Here is a 22541-nt window from a genome sequence, read left to right on the forward strand (position 1 = left end):
GTCCGTTTTGTAACATGTTGTGTTTTCAATTTGAGAAAACACAGTCCTCGGTGTTCCGTTTCCTCCCCCCCCATTGCTCACAGTGACTCAGCAGAGCCTGCCTGACAAAGGCGACGCTAATGACAAACGCTCGCTCTCCTCCCCCGCCATCTTACTACAGGGCCGCTCCCTCCCCTGCCTGAGCTCGCATCTCCCCGGCAGCATGAAATGCGCAGATCCGGTTGGCTGGCAGCCGGCCTCTGCTGGCCAATCAGCGCTCCACCACCCGGATCACAGGGTGACAACAGTGTTCCCACCGGTGCGTGCCTCCCCCGCCATCTTACTACAGGGCCGCTCCCTCCCCTGCCTGAGCTCGCATCTCCCCGGCAGCATGAAATGCGCAGATCCGGTTGGCTGGCAGCCGGCCTCTGCTGGCCAATCAGCGCTCCGCCACCCGGATCACAGGGTGACAACAGTGTTCCCACCGGTGCGTGCCTGGGCCTGTCACCCCTTGCGGCCTTTGATTGGTCAGCCTTTCAGGCAGACTGTGCTTCTCTTCCGTGTTTGGGAAAGCAACGAGACACCCAACAGACCCCTGCATTGTTCTCTAAAATCTAATATTCACTGTGCGTGCGGGGCTCATCCGAAGTCTCCCACAGCAAGGCCTGTGCAGTCTCCATGACAGCATTTAGCCCGGCCGGCCAATCCTAGCGCGGCCGGCCGGAAGTGCCCGCCCCCCCCGCCGCCCGGGGGAAGAAGGAAGACGGCGGCCCAGAAGCAGTATGGCGGCCCACGCGGGGCTCCCGTGGCCTGCCTGGAGGGAGCCCCGGAAGAAGCGGAGGACGTTGCCGGTCTTCCATGCTGAAGAGGGAGACCGGAGAAGTCAACAGATTGCCGCCGTCGCAAGGAGCCCCCCGGCGGCGGCGGGGGGGGGGCGGACCGGAGAGCGCGGTGAGAGCAGAGTTGTGCATGTATATCTACTGGCATGTTATAACTCAACCATCTCTTACTGTGCACAGACTACAGTGGTGCTATTGTGGTCTTTACACAGGCTAATACCAATATGTGTACATTTAATTTTTATTGTACTCGCATGGTTAGGGTGCTTACGGAGTGTTTGTTGCTGCGAGCCCTATGCTTTTGTGTCTTCCCTTTTTAAGTACTGGCGGGCCTCACTTTAACACTCGCATGACCATGAGTGCTAACATCGTGTTTAGCGTAGGAAGCATACTTGTGACCACATGATGACAAACAGGTTGCAATATAACTCTCTTGACTATTCGCCCACCACAGGGGTACAAATAGTTCTTTGCACGCGCTGTTTCCAATGCGGGACACTGAATTTTAAATAATATGGTTGAGATGAAAGCATTTTCTGATGTCAATTATGTCTGTTGCACCAATGGGACTCTACGGAGCTCCTGGAGACATAGGGAACACGAATCATGGGTATTGTTCACTGGGACATGCTCACGCTCTCAGGGGCTACTGTGTACTGCCCATGTTGACTTAAATATACCATTATATTGGGAGCAGCTTACCTCATATCATAGGGCTAAAATACTCTAAAGCTCATAGGGGGTTTCATGTTCACTTGTTACAGCCATGATTTGTTACTAGGCCTTTAGACCTGGGCGCATGCACATAATGACTTGTATACTGTAAGCTTTTTACCCGATTACACCAAGACTGCCTTTTCACCCATGGACGTTGCTTCGTTACAGAGACATATTCATGTTTATCTTATGATGGGTGATGTCAAATGAGTTTCACTTAACATGGTTTATACGAGGTTATCCTGAACCTGTGGTGATTCTACCTTACCTTGATTATGATTTACAAGAGATTGGGATTATCGCTTGTTATTAGGTACTTTGGGTAATATACATTAGTTTTTACACAGTTTTATATATAATAGGTTATTGCATATGGTCAAGATGATGCCATGGGAATTCCCATCACATCCAGCGCAATAAACTGGAGTGACTAAAGCAAACCATTTCATGCCTTCACTCCAGTAATATGGTAGAATAAGTTATCAGGAGTTGGGTGTTGTCACTAGTGAGTGGAGGTTGTATGGCAGTTCATGTTTGGGACTGGTAGGTGAGCTAGAAGAGGTTGCACATGAGGGGTTTGGCTTTAAAGATGGTTGTACTTGTGATCTTTGAAATGAGCTGTGCGGAAGTTGCAGAAATGCTTTAATAGAGCTTCAGGCATGCACGTGACTTGGAGAAGATTGTGCCCATGAAGAGATGACCTGCAGTGGATGGGGGAAAAGAAAAGGTCTTTTGAAAGGGGTTCTAGTTCGATTTTAAGTGACTGGTTTTCATGCTGGATTTTATAAATGGAGGGCTCGTTTTGTAACTACACGCAATTTGAGGATGCAAAACTCGGACCGAAGCAACAGTAGTTCAGTGTCAAGATAAGGCTACGTGCAGTACTTTTAGGATTCATTAGAATCCGTTGAACAGTCTGCAATGCTAGGTTCCTGCTAGGCCACTCCTTCAGCAAGGACAGCTCAGAGGTTGGAAGCTTACAATGACTGGCACGAGGCTTGAAAGATTCTGCGAATGCTGGAGCGGGTGACTGAGATTGGCTCAGAGTACGAATATGGCAGCTGACTTTCACTTTCTCTGAGTCACTATTTCGAAGCGCAGATTACAAGGGAAAACTCGGCAAAGCAATAGCTACGACCTATATATTGGGCAAATGGCACTGGTTTCCTGACCCACACTTCACATGAATTATGTCAAAGCTGAGATTATTACTTGTTCACAAATTACATATTTTAGCCAATCGAACGTGTGCACTTTCTAAACTTGTAGGATTGCATATTCATAAAGGTTACAATGTACAGAGACTTTATCTGCCAGCCTATGGCGTTACTTACCCAAGCGAAGGGTCGTTTATAGGAATTCCATTCCATTGTTTGACCCTCTACCCCTTTCCTAAACAATTCCATGTTCCGCATTTTATGCAGTCTATGCTTTATAGCATGTATGGAAAACTTGGAATCACTGAAAAATCATAAAAATAATGCATGTAGGAGGCGAGAAATGATCCACGCTTTGTAGGCAACGGGCATCTCTATGTAGGATCCTGGGCAACACCCACCCTCATGCTGAGGCAGATCTTTTTATCTTTTTGTTAGGAATGTCGCAAAGCACACTTTTGAAAACACTGCACTTCACGTGCACAACTCGACTTGTGTCATTTGTATCAGTGTAAACCTAAGATTTTGTGTACTTGACTGTACGCTTCTCCACATTTCAGTAAGTCAATGCCAAACATACTTTTATGATGCTAGTAATACAAAATATATCTCTCTCTCAAAAAAAAATATATATATAGATAGATACACATAGAGAGAGACAAATTGTGTTTATAACTTCTTGAACTACAGTAACTCATTATTCCTCTAATAACTAGTATATCTTTTCCGGAAAACCAACTGGCTCTGCAGATTTTCCTTTATTTATTCCAGTATTTTCTAAAGTGTTAATTTAGGGAATTGGATATCCTTAAACAAAGTAGCTTAACTTCCTAGTTGAAATATTCTCTCTATAGGTCAGAACTATGATCTTGAAACTCCAAATATATTTCCCTTACATTTTCTATTGTTGTTGAAATATTATTTCTACTTTTTTTTGCCTTGGTCTTCTACAATAGAATGACATTCCTAGCATACAATTCTCCAAAAGCAACCCCACCTCAGCTTACTCAAATTATGATTCAGAATGCCTTACGCCTAAGAGCTGTTTACGTGCCTCTGTTGCCTGCAATGTGTGGGGGCTCGCAGTGTGTGTGGGGGGGGGCTCGCAGTGTGTGGGGGGCTCTGTGTGGCTGTGTGTGTGGGGGGGCTCTGTGTGGCTGTGTGTGGGGGGGCTCTGTGTGTGGGGGGCTCTGTGTGGGTGTGTGTGGGGGGCTCTGTGTGGGGGGCTCTGTGTGGGTGTGTGTGGGGGGGGCTCGGTGTGGGGGGGCTCTGTGTGGGTGTGGGGGGGCTCTGTGTGGGTGTTTGTGTGTGGCATTTGCGAGAGATTAAGCTATTGGCATTGTAAATGACAATGCCATTTATTTATGTTAAAAAAACATAAATTAAAATAATGTCAAGAGCAATGCCAATAGCTCTAACTTTAACAAAGGCAAAACCATTGCATTGTAAATGCTTGTTAAATTTGTCCGGGAGGTGCTGCAATAGGGTCTCTAGTTCATCGTAATGTGCCCTATCGTACCTGGCTTACAGAGCTTGAGTGTTGGCGATACGCCATATGTTAGCTGCTTGTGACGCTGTTCTTTTGCCAGAGGCGTACAAGAGTTTTGACTCTTTATCGCGTTGAGCGTCCCCTGATGTCTGAGAGTTGGCCCTTTTCCTAGCATTGGAGACTACTAGGAAATTTAAAGGTACGGGCCACTAATGTAGGCTGGGTCCGCAGGGACAGCTTTGTATTTTTTCTCAATCCTGGAGTTAATAACTCTAGCCCTCACAGGATCTTTAAACACTTCAGGTGCATGCTTGATGACCCCTTTTAGCATAGGCAAAATAGAGGTGGACCTTTGTGAGGTATCAAAAGTGTCCATTAGGAAATCCTCTTCAAAAGGGTCTGTATGTAAGTTAACCCAGTGGTATTGGGCAGCTCTGTGGAGTAGCTGATTAAAACCTGTTGTGTCCTCTGGAGGGGAAGGCCTAGAGGGTAGATGTCCTCCTGTGGAACATTAGGGACATCTGGCGTGTTGTAATCGTCCCAGGGATCAGGGGAAGTATCCATCTGACACACACGCCCACCGTGATGTCAGGCGGCTGCCCGACGCATGGAAGGCGTTAAGTGGTTCGACTATATGTTGGCGTTTAATTACATTTCGCTTTTAGGTATTACTTATTGGTATATTTATTGTTAGGTTATAAGCATTGCATTTGGTATGCGAGTTCCAGTTTGCAAGGCTGGTGTGTGAGTTATGGATTGCGCTTCAAACTAAAACTGAATTTCAGTATTTTTTCAGTTTAATATCAAAACCATAACAGCACTTTTATATGTTATGTATGTGAATTTCTAAGGTTTTCTTAAACATAGGCAGAGGTGTTTTAACCATATCTTCATATAACTTCTATTTAACCTCTGCATTTGTCAGTGTACTTTTTTTTTGTTTATATACCAAGCCCAAGAATTCCCTATGCCTATGAAGGCGGCCAACACCATACACACAACCTTAGGCCATGCCCAGGGCTTGACCTCTGGTCAGACCCTGCGGCCAACCTCCTTTGGCAGCCAACATCCACGGCGCATGGTCTTCAGACGTGATCAGCAGGGGTTGGCAACAAAGCCAGGTTTCTGGATAAGCCCTGCGCCCTATTCTCTGCAGGCAGCAAACTACATGATCTTTAGTTATGCCCAGCATGGGTAGGATGAAGGGACTCCAGGCACCTTATCCTCTGTATGTACAGCCTTAAGCTGTATGTAGCATTGTTGGCACAGGACCTGCTTTCTAGCCTAGCCCTGCGTCCAGTCTCTATGAATGTCTGTTAGCAAAGTGGAGCAGTAGGGCTCTAAATACTTCTCAAATACAAATACTTTTAATATTTTTTATAATAGTTTTATTACTGATGGTGCCAGATGGGCGGGGGTAGGTTTACCCTTCCCACTACACCGGTTTTCTTGTTCCTAAATATGGTTCTCATTTCACCATGTTGGGCAATGGCAACTACAACTTAAATGTTTTTGTGGCAGCTAGCCAAGCAGAAAACCACAACAATGCCGCAAGTAGTAGAATTTAAAAACGATACATACATAGGTAGGGGGATTGATAGATTATCCCGAATAAGAGAACAAATCATAAAACGCAGCATAAACTAGTACAATATTTAACTACATGATAAAAAGTGTAGTGGAATTTTATTTGAGAATATATGGTTTCTGTAGGAGTGGCATCTAGCCGTTGTGACACTGTAGAAGCATGAGCATGTGATTGTGATGAGGTATAGGCTAGGAGAACTTGGTGGTTTGGGTATTTAGACTAGTTGATGTATGTATGTGTCCGTACTATGGAGGGTCAGGCACATCTTTGTACCAGTGCAATACCAGCTACTATGAATTCCTTTTGCAATTTTACCTGCATGTGTTTCACAGGTATCTTCTTACAAAATATCATGTGCTTTGTCCTGCAAACTCTTGTTTAATTGCCCCTCTTCTTCTCTGCCGTAAATAAATAAACTGAACATCGCTGTCCAATTTTGCCTCAAAAATTGCCCTTGGCTTAAAGTAACGTTTGTCTCACTTTGTGCATGTTCACAAAGTTGCTCTGGTTGGCAATTTTGGATTGTCTCATCCAAGAAGGTTCCACGTGATATTATTTTGACCATGAATTTCTTAGGGATTCATCTTCTGAGATTAATCTAGGGGTAATCAATTTCGGGATCCTATATTTACAAATATATTTGTATTGATGTGGGGTTAATGGCATCATTTTAATCTACTGTTAATCTCTTTGTTTATGCTAACCCTATCCTCTATTTGTAAATGTTTCCAGAAGAGACATCAGCAGGAGGCCTACATGAGGGTAAAGGAGCGTCGTATCGCTGCTGAAAGTGAAGGGAAACATGAAAAATAAAATGGTAATACAATTAATTTATTACCATTTTATTTTTAATTTTGGCAAGCACCCAAGTCTGAGAGGGCGGGCCAGCAGCAGGGAGCAACAGTGGGCACAGTGCACTTCAGTTTAAAGTGCACATGTCACTTTGGCCGGCTGTCTTGCGATAGCCGGCCAAACTGACATGGCCGGCCTGACATGCACACTTTAAACACTTCAACCCGAGCTGTTTTAGACAAATGGTAGAGAGACTGCAGAGGCCTCCAGTGCATGAAGGAGCTTCGGACCAGGGCACTGTAGCCAATCCTGAAGCTGCTCTCATGTTGCTGCTCTCATGTTGCCTGAGCAGCATGAGAGCAGCGCCAGGATTGGTAGAGGGGACTTGGACGAGGCTTTTTACTTGCTGCCTCTGCTGGAGGAGCCACAGAGGGCTGAGATGGGTAGGTACATCTTTTTTCAGTATTTTACTTTAAATTAACTCCCTGACAGGCACTATGAGAAACTCACAGTGCCTTCCGCCTCAATTCCAGGGTTCTCAATCGTGGACCGATGTAAACAATGTTTAAAATGGAACACGAGTGAGAGCTGTGGCACTGATCCTATGGTCACTGCTGTTTTTTGTTTTACCAGTGGCCGTCAGTGGGTTAAATATTTGCCCAACCAGTTTTGTTTGCTGCTAGCCACCACCGGGAGACGTCCCTAGTGCCACCTTTTTCGACACAGGTACAGAACCTCACTCGTTTAACTCTCCTCGGCCCCAAATCAAGATCCATTCCCAACTTGTGAGTCTGCCCTGCCTTTTTATCTTCCCAGCCTGTCACCTTTGCCCAAAAGCCACCTTGGCCTAGCACATAAGCATCATGGAAGATGGTTCACTGTCCTTGCTCAAGCATCAGCCCAGCCAAAGTGTTGTCTGGGCCCAGCAGTGTTATATTCCCTTGAAAATCGGTGCAATCTAGTGTCCTGTGTTATTGTCAAGGCTGGACTGGCCATTCTACCACTTCGTGGTGAGGGCCTCTTTAAGAGTGGGCTGGTAGGAACCTTCTAGCCAGGGCTGATTTTGGTTTCCAGTCTGGCACTTGTTTTCGTTCCACACTGCGTCTGTGTGTGACGCGCCAACAGTTAGTTAGTACGTACAGTTATGATGAGATCTGGTTTGCTACGATGTTATGGGAATGGTGCATTCTATGGTATAGTATTGTGTGATAACACAGTTTAAGGTGCAGTTTGATGGGATAAATGGACGCAGGGTGTTAGGGGATGCAGTACTGTGCAGAGTGCTGTGTTGCTGGCGTGAGGTCATATGTTGTGACATCGTGAGGTGTGGAGAAGTTTACAGAGGAGCGGTGAGGAGTACAGCTGCACACTGTGGTTGATATTGTACACGGTTGTGTGATTAGCTACTTTTGTGTGTATTTTTTCATGGTACGTGCAGTGTGGAGCGAAAGGGTGCCATATATTGGAGGTGGAATTTAGTATTTAAGATTGTGTATACATGAAAACGAGCCAAGGAGAGCGAACTGTAACTTACGCATAAAAAGCCCCTTTCACTGCTATCAGTGGAGAAAATACAAATGATGGTCTTAAAATTGCGACAGAGAGGCAGCAGGCAGTATATTTCTTACCTTCGTGAATCCCACCAAAGACGTGCAGCTTGGGCCGCACTCGCCGCTGCACCGTGTTTAAGAGCTCCACGCAGCCCACTCTTTGCAGCTCCTTTGGAACCCAGTCTCGGAAACCTAAGGCGAAATGCAATCGATACTGTTAATTTTCTCTATTCAGGTATGGTTTCGTTTAGGCTTTCAGGAAGCCATAATTCACCGCAGGTTTATTACGTTATCTGTAATCCTAACCTCCCCATTAAAGCCTGCAATTGCTTTTAAGAAACTTTTCTGTGCCACTTTATCTTCCCAGGGATCGTGTGCTTTTTTTTTTTTTTAATTCTCTTCTCTAATTAACATTTTTTTCCATAGGCCGTCTGATTGATTAAACTACATGCTAAGAATCGTATTTTCGTAGCTAGAAGGTCCAGAGCCTTATTTCCCAGCAGTGGTGCAATGTTTAAACCCTGCTCCCCTTCATGTCCCTTTCAAGCCAACGGGATACTGGAAGAATTCCGTGTGCTGGAAACATTACTCTACATTATGGCTCAAATAAGCCCTGTGCACTCCATCAAGGGCAGGATGAGGGGAAATTTGCACGAGACATTTCAGTCCGGACAATTATAGCGAAAGCACAGGTACCCAAGTTCCATATTTAGCGTTACAGCGTGCAAAATATATAGAGGCCTATTTACAAACTGGTCGTGCGGCGCAGCAATTCACTGTGCTAGGCTGTACTGCGTGATGGGAGGAGAGCAGGAATGAGCAGCATTTAAAGCAATACAGCGCACTCCTACTGTTTCTCCTGCTCTGGCGCCCTTTTGACAGCCTAGCGCAGTGCAGAAACCCTTACACTGTGGTGCAAGGTGGTGCATGCAGGATTGTTTTTGTGCAGTAAAGCGGCCCCTTCCTGCACAAAAAGAACCCTGAGAGGCACATTCCTCTTTCTATGTGTGCTGCACAATGCACCACACATTGGCATAGGTAAAACTGATATTTCTCCTCGTTATGCCCATCCTAGGAAGGCGTATCTTTTTTTCTCATTTCCAGGTCCACCAGTTCTGTTAAATGTAGCAATGCATCAAAAACCACGGGAGTTGCACTGTGTTGCCTTCCTCCAGATTTATGGAGCCACTCAGGCCCACGCAAAGTGGCCTTGCGAGGTTTCATAAATCAAATGTTGTTGCTCTTGCCCCACATTACGTGGTGCAAAAGCGACGCAAACCGGCTCCTAAATATGCCCCATGGTTTATGGTGCAATCATTACCTTAGGCCAGAGTAATCCAGTGTAGGCCCAGGCGAGATGGGCGCAAATCAGATTTTTAGGATATCCAAAGTACTTAAATATGATATTTATATGCGTTTTTTTTAATGTGGCTTAAATCTAAAATCATTAGGTCATTCTGAAAATCTTTCAAAGGTGTGCCCCAATTGGGCCTTGGATAGATTCCTGGTTTAGGGTCTTCACATCAGTGGTATACTTCTTGGAGACTCAATAACCATGGGCCTCTCTGACGAATAAAATAAGATTGATATTTTAAAACAAAGATAAACGTTTTTTTCCTACCACTGCAATATCTACACAATCTCTTGCCATGATTTCATGTCACCTTCCCCCCGTTTTAGGAACCAGAAAGGCCATTTTCAGTGCGACTAGGTTGGCTTTCAGGTTCAATATACAGGGCACTTGGGTGTGACATGCAGAGGCCTTAAACAGCAGAGTGTGCGGATTACCATTTGCTCAACCCACTCTATCGGCTTTTCGTGCGGGCATTGCAACACCTGTCCTCCAAAGGAACAGAGGGCATAAAGTGACAATGGATCACACACTGAGAGAAGCGTCTAGGAAGTCAGACAGCAGCTGAGGGAACCCTGCCTGCTTCACGAGGCTCGCAGATGGTCACGCCATACCCTACTTGCACTCTGCACTGTCTGCTGCTTGGGAAGGTATTAATCACTTCCTGCTTCAGGAGCACGCGAGCTTTCACTAAGCGATGCTCCACTTTGTTGCAAAAGGCATGGAGAGAGCTGACATACCACGTCTCCTGCTCCCTTGTGAACCACAATGTTGCAACCGCAATTCGCTGTGACAAATTGCAATGTCCATTTTTGGCGGTGCTGTACAAACCTGCCCCTGGGAGCATGGCTCTGCCTTTAACACACCAAGCCCTTTAGCGCATCTGACCCCCTACCAATGTGCGCCCTTTACACAGGGTCAAAACTCTTAAGAAAACCAGACTTATGTCAGGTCCTCAGTCAGCTGCAGGAAGAGCGAATCAGCACCGCCAGGCAGGTCGGTGCTAATTCACCATTTTATAGTAAAAGCCACTTAGTTTTACAGTTAAAATAGAACATCCATAAAAAAGAACATCAATTACAGCAAATGCCTTCTGTCTGGATTATTTAAGTAAGGTGCATAAAATGTAAGGGAGGGGAAGAGGAATAGAATAAGAAGGGATACGAAGAAACAGTGGAAAACCTTTAAATGCTGCTGTCATAGTTTGATTGACAGAATAATATCAGAGAAATAGTTAAACAAATTGAGTAGTAAAGGCACATCTGCCCCGATGTGTTCCCCCCCATGAACTACATCTAAAGAGATGCACCAGTGCCCCCTCCCCACTCCCCCCAGAGTTACCTGTGCTTCAAAATACCAACCAATATGATCTAGCTAGGGTTTGGAGAGGGAAGAAGGGCCTCAAAATTGTGAGAGTTCCTATTCAACTTTCTGATAACAAAACTGTTAGTTTTGGAGGTAAAATTAAAGTACTAGAAAGTGGGCTTAAACAGACAGTACTGTTCTAAAAAGGCCAGGGAACTGTGCTCCAACCAAGAGTTCTAGGTAGATATCTGGGTAACAGCTACTGACAGCTGATTCAAAGAAGAGAGATATGACCTGGATAAAACAGACTTTACACTTTAATCACTAGTTACAACAACACACTAATTTAAGACGCAGACCACCACTTATCCAATGAAGAAGGCATCAATAGCTTTAAAGCTAAAAGGGCAACTAAGTATGAGTTCCAGTCTGGCAATGCTCCAGAAGCACTGGTCACTCTGAACTTCCATTGCTAGCTCCTAAATCTTGATGCTACCTTGTGGCAGGTACAGCCTCCCAGGAGGACAACAAAAGGCACAGGTTGATGAAGCGAAGGCTAAATACCAGGGAAGAAATCAAATCAGAAATATAAAACACATCATGGGCTTCATGGAACTGAAAACATCATCACTGGGATCCAGTGGTGACTACAGAGAGTGGAGAAGAATGCCTTATGTTGAAATAAGTCCTTCACCCTGAAGCTCAAAGAACTTTCCAATGGAAGGCTCTGTATAGAGTGCAGCGCTGTAGAGCGAAGCCACTGGAATCAAGTGATGAACCAGTGACTCAAAGTCAGAGGTTGCCTTTAGAATATACGAACTTCACGAAAAAATGCCCAAACTGCAGTGGTGAGCTGTGTACAATTGTCTAAAACTAAATCCGAATTACCTTCAGGGTGTACATATTTCAAAATGGAAGAGGTCATGATCATTTAATCAAAAGATAGGAAGACAGTGATCTCTTGGACTTCACTCTAGTTTTATAAGGTTTAAGGCTTATTTATTAAGCTGTATTCAATTAAAGTCGAAAATAATGATAATAAACAATTTACGTAAAGTTTTCTACAGCACTTGCTGACACAGGATCTTACACCAATAAATAATAAAGTAAATACAAATTCACTTCAGTCTCTATGAGACAACTATTACCAAATTGAGGTGGTAGCTGAAAAGGTTATCAACGATGGATACGATTCTCCAGACACAACTTTCTTCTGACAGTGAGTGATTGCACAACAAACAGATCCTCATCAACATTGTAGAGTTTGCTTGATAAATCAATACAAATAAATGAAACGTATTTCAATTAATGTTAAAGGTTAAGGTTAAAGTTAGAGTACCACCTCAAAATAACTGCAAATATATTACATAAACTTTAATTTAAAGGTTCGTTTATTGAAACAAATAAATTAAACTAAATGAAGGCATTCATTTAAATGTTTGGGTTAAAATATTGTTTTGTTTAATGACATGTTTTAAAGGTTTTTGTTTTTTAATGTACGAAAAACATAAACCAAACTTCAAAACCTCAGGTTATATATAGCCGTCTTCTGGCCATATCATAATTAACAAGGCTAGTGTTGGCTCCCTCAAATTCGATAACATCTCTTTATACACACCCACCCAATAAACAACAATAAAGAATTGTCCTACATTACCTGAGGTTAGAAAAAGACCAGATTGCTGTCTTTATGTTCCCCATACGTTATCACATTTATCTGGGAAGCATCTAGATCACCTTATCTGCCTCCATACACTTGACTAGATTCCGACTCCATTAATCCTACAAAGCTACCATGAGACTGCTGCCTGGGCTATATCTCATTTTGCTATCACCAACACCAAGTTAACAAATATTTTATGATGCCTATCACCCCAGACACCCAGAAGTGATAACTAGCCCAGGCGAGAGCCCACAACTACTCGAATAGATAATAGTAATGCATATTCAGAAGATCTATACCACCATCATACACTGCTGTACAAAAGACAATCAGTGAAATTGTGTGAGTTCCAACCCCCACATGAATCCTTGGGTTATCACTCAAAGTTGTAATAGTATGTCCCCGGCATCCACAAAGAGATAGTCCGCAGTGCATATAGGAAAAGGGGCAGTTCAGTCATTTTAAAAAGTGCTGGTCTTCCAATCAGATATAGGGAGGGTGTCCTCCAACATACCACCTCGGCTCTTACAGCCACATGCATCAAGTGATTTCGGAATCGCAAACAGTGTGAATCGCAAAATTCGGCCGTTTGCGATTCCCAAATCACTATTTGGGATGCATCAATCCAAAACTACAAGAAATCGCTATTTTTTGCGATTTCAGAAAATGCGATTGCATTTAAGGAATCGCAATTTGCTTAAATAATCGTAGCCTGTGTGATAAGCTCTCAGTGACTGGTCCATTGGAGGACATTCACTTTCTCAATGAAAAATAAGTAGCAATGAAAACAACTGATTAAAAGGTAGAAATTATATGGGGGTTATGCGATAAGAGAGCTTCTGCCGCAGAAGTAAGAATAATATTTGAAACCTCACAAGGGTATAAACGAGCCATTCAAGGGTGGAGCGATCACACTGTGGAACTCACTTCTGAACAACATGCTGTCTCTACACAACCTTGTTTCGTCCAGAAGGTCCTCCCTAACAGATTTCTTCCAGCTTGGACTGGTATATATGTTTAACTCTTGAAACTCCATCAACCGTTCACTGTCCAAATGTCATTAAAATGTTGCTTATTGGGCACACTATACTTTTTTTTAGCATAGTGCTCAAGACAATGGTTACATATTGCATGTGAGGCTAGCTGACGCGAAGAGACAGTACAGAGTTACTTTAGTGCTATAGAAATTTGATAATCATGTTATAGTTATATGAACTATATAGGAAGTTCATCAAGAATCGGAGCCAGGGCAACAAAGGAACTAGCCGTACACCGCAGCCACAATAGGGTACTAAAAGAAAAATGGCCTAAAATGTTATTTGCTAGGGGAAAAGGAAAACTGAAACACCAATATGTGATTTTCCCTACGGATTTTAACATCCTTGCAAAAGAGCTAAACACTGTGGTGCATAGCTCCCTGTGAGCAACCAGTAGACATAATGCAGCTGACTGTATTCAGAGTGTGGCTGTATTCAGTGCTTAATTTGAGCCATTTTCTTCTGGTGCTCGGCATCGGCACTTAATTGTCAACACTAGCGCATGTTACAGTCTACCACAGGGTGGCATTGTCTGGCTAAATTAGAGATGAGAACAACAGTTAATTATTAATTCAATATACATTTAAAAATTACTATTACCCTCCATCCAAGCCATTCTTATAGCTTTGGGGGCCTGAAATAGGTCCAAGTGTCATACTTGAAGGACTGTGGTGGTAAGTATTTGTGTTGCTACTATCATTGGCAGCAGGGACAATGTGTGGTGCAAGCTGCAGTGACCTCCTGACGAGAGCCCTGTCACTTATGTTTTTTGCAACTTAAGTACTGGCTGTATTTGTTAGAGATTATAAACATTTCACAACACCTTGTGCACAAAAAAAAGTTTTTTTACTCTGTGCATAGACTAAAAGGGAAAAATGAAACTTGGTTCTAATAAACTGTGTAATGTTGTTTCATACAGTATGGCCTTAAAAGGTACTCTGAATCTAAGGCTTAATTGTGCACATCTACCGGCCCAATTATATAAGAAATGCAACACAGGGGCTGTTGTCACAAAACATCTTCTTTCAAAAGAGGATATTCAGTGCAAATAGTTTTTATTTTCTCCATAATTTAAAAAAAAAAAAATATATATATATATATATATATATATATATATATATATATATATATATATATATATATATATATATTCACTGAAAAAACCATAGGTTTAACACCAGTTATAGTTAGCTGGAAATTTTACTGACATAAAACCATTGAAATTCCCACGTTATAGTTAGTTGGACTCACTATAACTTGCACGTGTAATGCACTGATGACACCATCCAGTGAATGTGTGTCTTTCAGATAAATAAATATGTTTTATATATGTATGTTAAGGTCGATGGAAGAATATTTGTTATTGTCTTAATGGATGTTTTTTTAAAAAAAATAATTGGATATCTGCCTTATTAAGTGTATCTTAGTGAATACATATATTAGCGAGTGAAAGTAGGTCAGTCTCTCTGTCATCAGTGATGTCATGAGTGATGTCACTGACCATGTCATGAGTGATGTAATATGTGATGTCATCAGCAGTGCATTACACGTGCAAGTTATAGTGAGTCCAACTAACTATAACGTGGGAATTTCAATGGTTTTATGTCAGTAAAATTTCCAGCTAACTATAACTGGTGTTAAACCTATGGTTTTTTCAGTGAATTTGATAGGTTTTTTAAATGCTAATTCCTAACTATAACTGGTGTGAAACCTATGGTTTTTTCAGTGAATTTCATAGGTTTTTTAAATGCTAATTCCTTTCTATATCGAGTTTCTAACCTTTTTTTTTTTTTACAATTTGCTTTTTTTTTTTAAGTATTCATTTTTTTAATATATTTTTTTTCTTTTGCGCTCTGGGTGCGCGCACCGGGAAGCTTTCAGCTAAGCTCTCCGGTAAGCTTTCCGGTGAGCTCACCTGAAAGCGCACCCAGAGCGCTACTGTCGTTCGTGAAAAAAAATATGAATGAAAAGTTAATAATAATGCAAAACATTTCGTTCCATACAAATAAAATCCGTTTTTTTTAATAAGGAAAATGATTATGTATTTCTGTAAAAGTTTGATGACGTCACTTTGGCGCGCAACGTAAGTGCCCTCGGAAGCGCCTACGATCGCGCCGCGTAAACGCACCCGGAAGCGCCCAAGATCGCGCCACGTTTGCGCCCCGGAAGCGCCTACGACCGCGCCGCGTAAACGCACCCGGAAGTGCTCCGGAGCGCGCTGCGTAAGAGCGTCGGGTCATGTGACCCTAAAATAACACTTTTCATTGGTTGCTAGCAGTTTTTTTTACAAAGAATGAAATCCCCACCCATTTCCTTCACTATTGCTTTGTACTTGGAGAGAGCAAGAGCTGTTCTGTGTACTATCTTCATCTCCTACTTTCCTGATCTACAGCAATGGCTGCAAGAGAGTCATCCAGCAGTGATTCAGAGGCATTTGTAGATGAGGACCCTCCTAGGCAGAAGAAAAAAATCCATTTCATCTGGAAATTTTATAACATCCCTGAAGGAGAAAAAAAAGTCAACGCTCCAAAAGTAACCTGCAAAATATGTGGTAGTACTTTATCCAGAGGCAATCCTCTGAAAAAATATAGTTTTGGAAATGCCAATTTAATCAGGCATGTCAAAAGAAGACACCCAAACAACTTTGCGAGGGAAAGTGTCAGAGACCTGGCACGGAAATTACCCACAGATGGCGGCAGCACCTCCACTGGTGGAGCAACACCTTCGGGACCATCCCGTAGAAGAATGGTCCCTAACATACAGCCAGAGTTTGCAGGCATCAAATTTCTGTGCACGGAGTGTGACGAACTGCTCTGCTATGGGGAGCAGAGTGTTGAACTCATTGCCCAAAAGAAACAGCAACACCGCTGCCCTGACAGTCCCTAAATTTTCACATTTTTTTGCTCCTGTTGAGCCGTTTTGGAATCCCTGTTTTTTGTTTTTACCTTGACAAAAATCCAAAAAAATTATAAAATTGTTTTAAAAAGCCAAAAAAAGTTCAAAAAGTTCAAAAAACACAAAAAAAATATAAAACAACAAAAAGAAGAAAAAAAAAAGTTCTTTTTAGAATTACCTCCAATTTCTAAATAAAGGCTTTTTTTTTTTATAAACTGTCATCTTTTTCCCTCATTTTACGCTCCCCGGTGCGCTACCTGGTGCGCGTACCGGGCGCTTCCCCCGCGCAAAACGAAAAAAAAAAATATTTTAAATGCCCCGCGGGGCCCTTTTATAGCCCCCACATCAAACCTAGGGGGTCAAGGGGGGGTCTACCCTGCCCCCTTATGGTCATTTCCCCCTTTGTTTTGGCCACCTCTCGTGTCTCGATCCTGCCGAGACACAAGATGGCGGCCGCTCCGGACTGTTTAGAATGTTTACAGACAACTGAGAGCCAATCAGCTTTCTGCGCGCAAGTCGCGTCGGGAGCGCACTCCGGTGCGCGCACCGGAGAGCGCCTATAGATATATATATTTTTTGGAACCTAAATTACTCAAAATCCACTGCAGCACATATCTTGAGACATAGCAAAGGCACATCGGGCTACCAGTCCCTACAATTTTGCCAAGTTTGGTGGAAATCCATTCAGCCATTCGGGCTAAAAGTGAAATCGACCGCCCTATGGAAATTAACATGGGGAAAACGCGTTTTGGGACCCCCCTTTTATCTCGGCCCCCGCTTGACGAATCCCCCCCAAACTTTCAGGGAAGGACCGGAGCTCGAAGAGGCCATTTTGAGGAAATTTTCAGGCAGATTCGTCAACCGGCGCCAAAGTTATTCCAAATAGAATTTTGAGATTTAACATTGAAAAAATCCTAACTATAACTACCTACTGGCGACCGCCAGTAGGATAGATATATATATATATATATATATATATATATATATATATATATATATATATATATATATATATATATATATATATATATATATATATATATATATATATATATATATATATATATATATATATATATATATATATATATATATATATATATATATATATATATATATATATATATATATATATATATATATATATATATATATATATATATATATATATATATATATATATATATATATATATATATATATATATATATATATATATATATATATATATATATATATATATATATATATATAGTCAAAATACACAACCAAAACCCCATGTCAGCACTTTGTTTCATGCAGGATACCGCTATGGTACCTGTCTTTGATAGAACCTATATACTACATCCACAATGTACAAGAATAAAACACACCCTCATTCCATTACTAAAAGATTGTGACTGTTAGCGCCTGGATTGGCCAAATAGTATTTAAGACTAAACACTCAAATTCACAGATCTCAACCTTTGGAAATCCTGTTGGTGCTTGACAGGTCAGATAGACCATGGTGCAAATGGAGCTGAAAGAAAACATGTGATGCATATATCATCAACTGCCAGGTTCTTAATGTTCAGTCAATGGTGAGAAGTTGGATACGCTTTTAAAAGCTTTATTCATCTTAAATGATTATCTTGGTTTTGTCATCTTTATTCAGATTAGTCCAGTGTACAGAAATAGCGAGTAAAACATTTGATTAGTAACAGCATACAACAATACAGAGTGTTTTATAAAGGAAATCGTCACTAACTAGCTAAGAGCCTAACCTACTCTACACATAGAAACCTATTTAGAGTTCCTTTTCAGAAAAGAGAAAGATTTCAGAGACTAGAACTTCCTAAAAAGAGTCCTTCAGGGAAATCAGCTGAGCACCCTACAGCTGCAGTAGAAACAAGTCAGAATATCAGTGATAGTGGAATGATCAGTAGAGTAGCATTGATCAGATAAGCCAGAATGAAGTCACCTTTAGCAGTAGCTGTCAGCAACAAAGTGTGAGGGTGAAATAGAGTGACTCTCCCATAGCAGAGTTATGTTGGAAGAAGATCTCCAAGTAGAACTCAGAGGTCAGAAGGCGGGAAGAAGGAATCTCTCATAACTCACTAGGAATACTCATTAATATAAAATTATAGATTAATGTAACAAAAGTTAGTAGGTGTCCAATAATCTCTTTCAAGGGAAAATGTTCATCCGATGGGGTCGTCAACATCAGTTGCTTCTCCTCTCGATCCCCGCAGTGAACATTCATGCCGGTATATAATAGAACACTATTACCACTACTAGTAACATGGAGGAAATTTCTCATGAGAAAATTCTTACCTAAGGTAAAAGCTGCCTTCAGTGTCTTTTGTGAAAACAAAGGCTGGTTAGATGCTCTGAAACTAATATGCCAATGGTGTTCTAGTTAAGCATACATAAAGTATATCTACATTATTGCTCATTCTCACAGTCTATTAATTATGAATTCACAGCAAGGTTCAGTGTTATATGAATGAACTAATATGGTGTGATGAAGCTAAGGAAACATAAGACTGAAGACATCACATTCTTTAGCAGAATCCTGGTGCTAGGCAAAATGGTCTAAATAAACGTCTACTTAGCTATGATCAAGAGCCAAAAGAAAAGGATTGGGCCTAAATATAGGAGCACATTTAAGAATGATAGCTAAGTACAAAAGGTTTTCTTTATGCTATTTTCATATATATATTTAAAGCAAGCACATGTTCCTTATGTGCTATCTTCTATGTGAAAACTTTTTTTATCAAATCTGAAAAGCATTCTAAAGTGATTCTTTTACAAGTTTAAAGAAAGCACATTTTCCTACGTGTTATTTTTCGCTATGTGAAAGAATGTCTGCAACAGTTTAAACGCATTCTAAAATGCAATTCTAATATGGTCTGCAAGCCGGTATTTGTTTCAAAATTAATTCCTTACACAACTAATGTCCCTATAGCTGCCCCAATCCATATCCATTTGCCATTGTTCCACCCTCCGTGGTGTGACCACACCCCATAAGCATACAACATTTTGTTTCACCACTGCGAATCCCAGAGTGGATAGCAATCTGGGGAACTGGCCTGGGGTTTCCTCCCCCCACTTGTTCAAAAGGACCATTTTAACAGTGGTCCTGGTACCAAGACGCGCCTCCTTTCTAAGTTCTTCTCGAACCTCGTCCCAGAAGATCCTCAACTTCGGATAGTCCCAAAGTGTGTGCAAGAAGCCCCCTAGTAACCCACACCCCTGTTACTCCTGTTTGAGGAAGCCCATCCCATCCTATGCATAAGCACCCTTCTACAGGATCTGTGCAATAAGCGCAACTGAACTAATGGAAAGTGTGCTCTTATTGCCACCTCCGTGGATGACCGAATAGTTTCCTCCCATTCCTTATGGTCCATAGTTCCTACATCTACCTCCCAGGCCTCCCAAAGCTTTACCAGGGGATCAGGGGCATTGTGCATCAATTTACTGTAAGTAAGGGAGATCGCCCTCGTACGCAGAAGTTCAGTCAACAACCTATCCTCAAGAGCGAGACATCCTCCAATACAGTATTCTGCTCCAGATGTACCATCAAGGCATGCCTCAACTGATAGTATTGGAGGAACTCCCTGGGTGCCATGTCATACTCCTTCCGTAATGTCTCCTAGGCAACTCACTTCCCCCCATCCACACGTCCCCAGAACAAAAATCCAGATCAGTGGCATAATGAAATAAACTTGCGGGGGCTCCCCTGCAAAGTACATAGAGGGATCCCCACAAGCTATAGACCCAGTCAGGAGATCTCAGCCACCGCCTGTGTATAGTGCTGAGGGGAACCTCTGTATCTCAGGCCACCCGCACCACAAAAACTACGGGGCTATTGTTATGCCACTGATCCCGATTAAGTCCCATCTAGCACAGCACTTGAGCCTCCTCACCTCCACCAGCATATCATTGTCCCAGAGTGGTGTCATCGACGTGGGTTTCCCCAGTCAGACAAGGACTCTAGTAGCTATCCACCATACTGATGTCACAACCCTCGTCAGGGGAGTGAGCGATCTGTAGCCTCCCTTGGATTATAGTGCTCTCAGATAGCCCCCTGGGCTTATCACTATACCAAGTGCCCGATCTGAGAGCTCCTCCTGATGGGTAAAAACCCACTCTTTAATAGGATCAAATGGTAAGATCTGTAGTTTTTCTCCCCATCAGGGAGGGTAATGCCTCCATTATGCCACCCCCTCTTGAGTTTAGTGACTGCTATCCTAGCTGTTCAGACCTAACAGTCTGGTTAACTCGTCCAAAGAACTTTGGCAGAACCCGATATTGCAAATTCTGGAGAACATATAGGGGCTTCAGCAAGTTCATCATTTTATACATAGCCTCCTTGCCATGAAGCGATAACAGAAGCCTCCTCCAGTGCTGCACACTAGCTCTAAAGCAATCTAGTACAGAGTGCAGATTGACTGAAAGCAAGAGATCAGGGCTCCTAATAACATAAAAGCTGAGATCTTTAAAAGCCACATGCTCCACCATGTAGCCCACGCACAAAAGGGGTGAAGGAGGGACTTGCACCAGTCGATCCGAAAGCCTGAGTGGGTCCCATAAAGATGAAATACATGAATTAACCGGGGAAGGGTAGACTTAGGACTAGTCACATAGAGGAGGATATTGTCAGCATAAAGGGATATTCTTTCCTCCCAGCTTCTTCCCCAGTCCAATCTGCTTACCAGCAGGTCCGCCTGTACCCAGCATGCTAGGGCTCCACGGCCAAGGCTAATAAAAATTGCCGACAATGAGCACCTCTGTCTGGAGCACCGGTTTAGCAGGAACAAAATAGTGCATACTCAATTGACTTTGACCTGTGCCAACAGTTTGCAATAAGTAGCTAGATCCACCCGATATAATTAGGGCCAAACCCCATCATCACCTGGAAACGCCTGGGGAAATCCCATTCCAGGGTGTCCAATGCCTTGGCTGTGTCTAAGGACAGGTACGCCGATGGCTTGGTCCCACCCTCCGTGCCCTGAATGCAAGCATATAATCAACATAAAGCCATATTGATCAGGGTGTACCAGTGCCGGTATCACCCTCCCCAGCCTGTTATCCAAGAGTTTTTTTTTTCAAAGAATTTTGAACTTCATATTTACGAGTGAGATTCGTCTACAAGAGGCATTGCCTGTCCTCCTTATAGAACACTATGATAGTAGCCAGCCACTGGTCACGGGGAAGGACATCCTGCTTCCTAGGAGCCCGGAATAAATTACATAGATGCAGGTAGAGGTTGCTCCCCAGTATGATATATAGCTCTTCCGGGAGGCCGTTTGGGCCTTGTGCTTTCCTGTCTGAATTTCTCTGATGGCTAATACATCATCCTCTTGGCAAATGTCCTCCTCCATATCATTCTGTGCCTCCATCATCAGCTCCTGTACCATCAGGCCTCTCAAAAACTCCCTAATATCAATATCAGACCACAAAGTGGACTTACAGTAGAGGGAATAGTAGTAGGTTGCATATTCATTCACAACTACCAAGTGCCTCTAATTACCTCTCCCGTCTCTGTACGCAGTTCATCAACCCAGCTCCTCTCACCCCCCGATGCTCAATGAAGCCTGTAGATTTTCACCTGTTAGAAATGGGAGTCGCTAGTCGGCAATGGTTTGCCCAACTAGAGACCCTTCCTTCTTCCTAGTCAAAGTAAGAGGATACACTTCTAAAATACCCCCTGCTCACCCCCTTGGCAGCTTGGAACATGCAGACAGGCTTATCTCAGAGGCAGTGTGTAAAGCATTTGTGCATACATACAGTAATACAGTGAAAACACTACAAATGAACACCACATCAGTTTACAAAAATACGTAATCTTTACCTAAATCAAACAAGACCAAAATGACAAAAATCCACAGTACAGTAATCAAAGTATGATTTTTAAAAGGTAGAAACAGTTCTGTCCGTAGTAAACTATAGTTGCAACATTTTTCACACAAAGTACCTTGGATGCGTCGGTTCCTTACGCCAAGGTAAAGCATGAGTCGCTTAGTTACTTACGGGGAGCTGGTCCGTTGGTTCCTTACTGCCACGCAGGGGAGGTGATACGTCAGTTCCTTACTGAAGGGGAGGTGATGTGCCGGTTTCTTACTGGGGCACAGATGTTTTTGCATGCGTGGCGCCCTTGTGCGATGCGTGAGGATCAGGGATGCGCCGGTTCTTGA

At 42.8% G+C, this 22541-nt stretch overlaps 1 protein-coding gene across 1 annotated transcript in view; it reads right to left on the bottom strand.

Moving 5' to 3' along the window:
- Positions 1–22541, bottom strand: part of MPPED2 (metallophosphoesterase domain containing 2) — a 699046-nt gene that overhangs the window by 28165 nt on the left and 648340 nt on the right. Inside the window, exon 6 of the mRNA XM_086955812.1 lies at positions 8190–8303. Coding sequence (XP_086811938.1) covers positions 8190–8303 — 114 coding nt within the window. The remainder of the gene's footprint in view (positions 1–8189; positions 8304–22541) is intronic.

This window comes from Lissotriton vulgaris, chromosome 2_1 (assembly GCF_964263255.1).
Source record: "Lissotriton vulgaris chromosome 2_1, aLisVul1.2, whole genome shotgun sequence".
In the NCBI taxonomy this organism is placed as follows: domain Eukaryota; kingdom Metazoa; phylum Chordata; class Amphibia; order Caudata; family Salamandridae; genus Lissotriton; species Lissotriton vulgaris.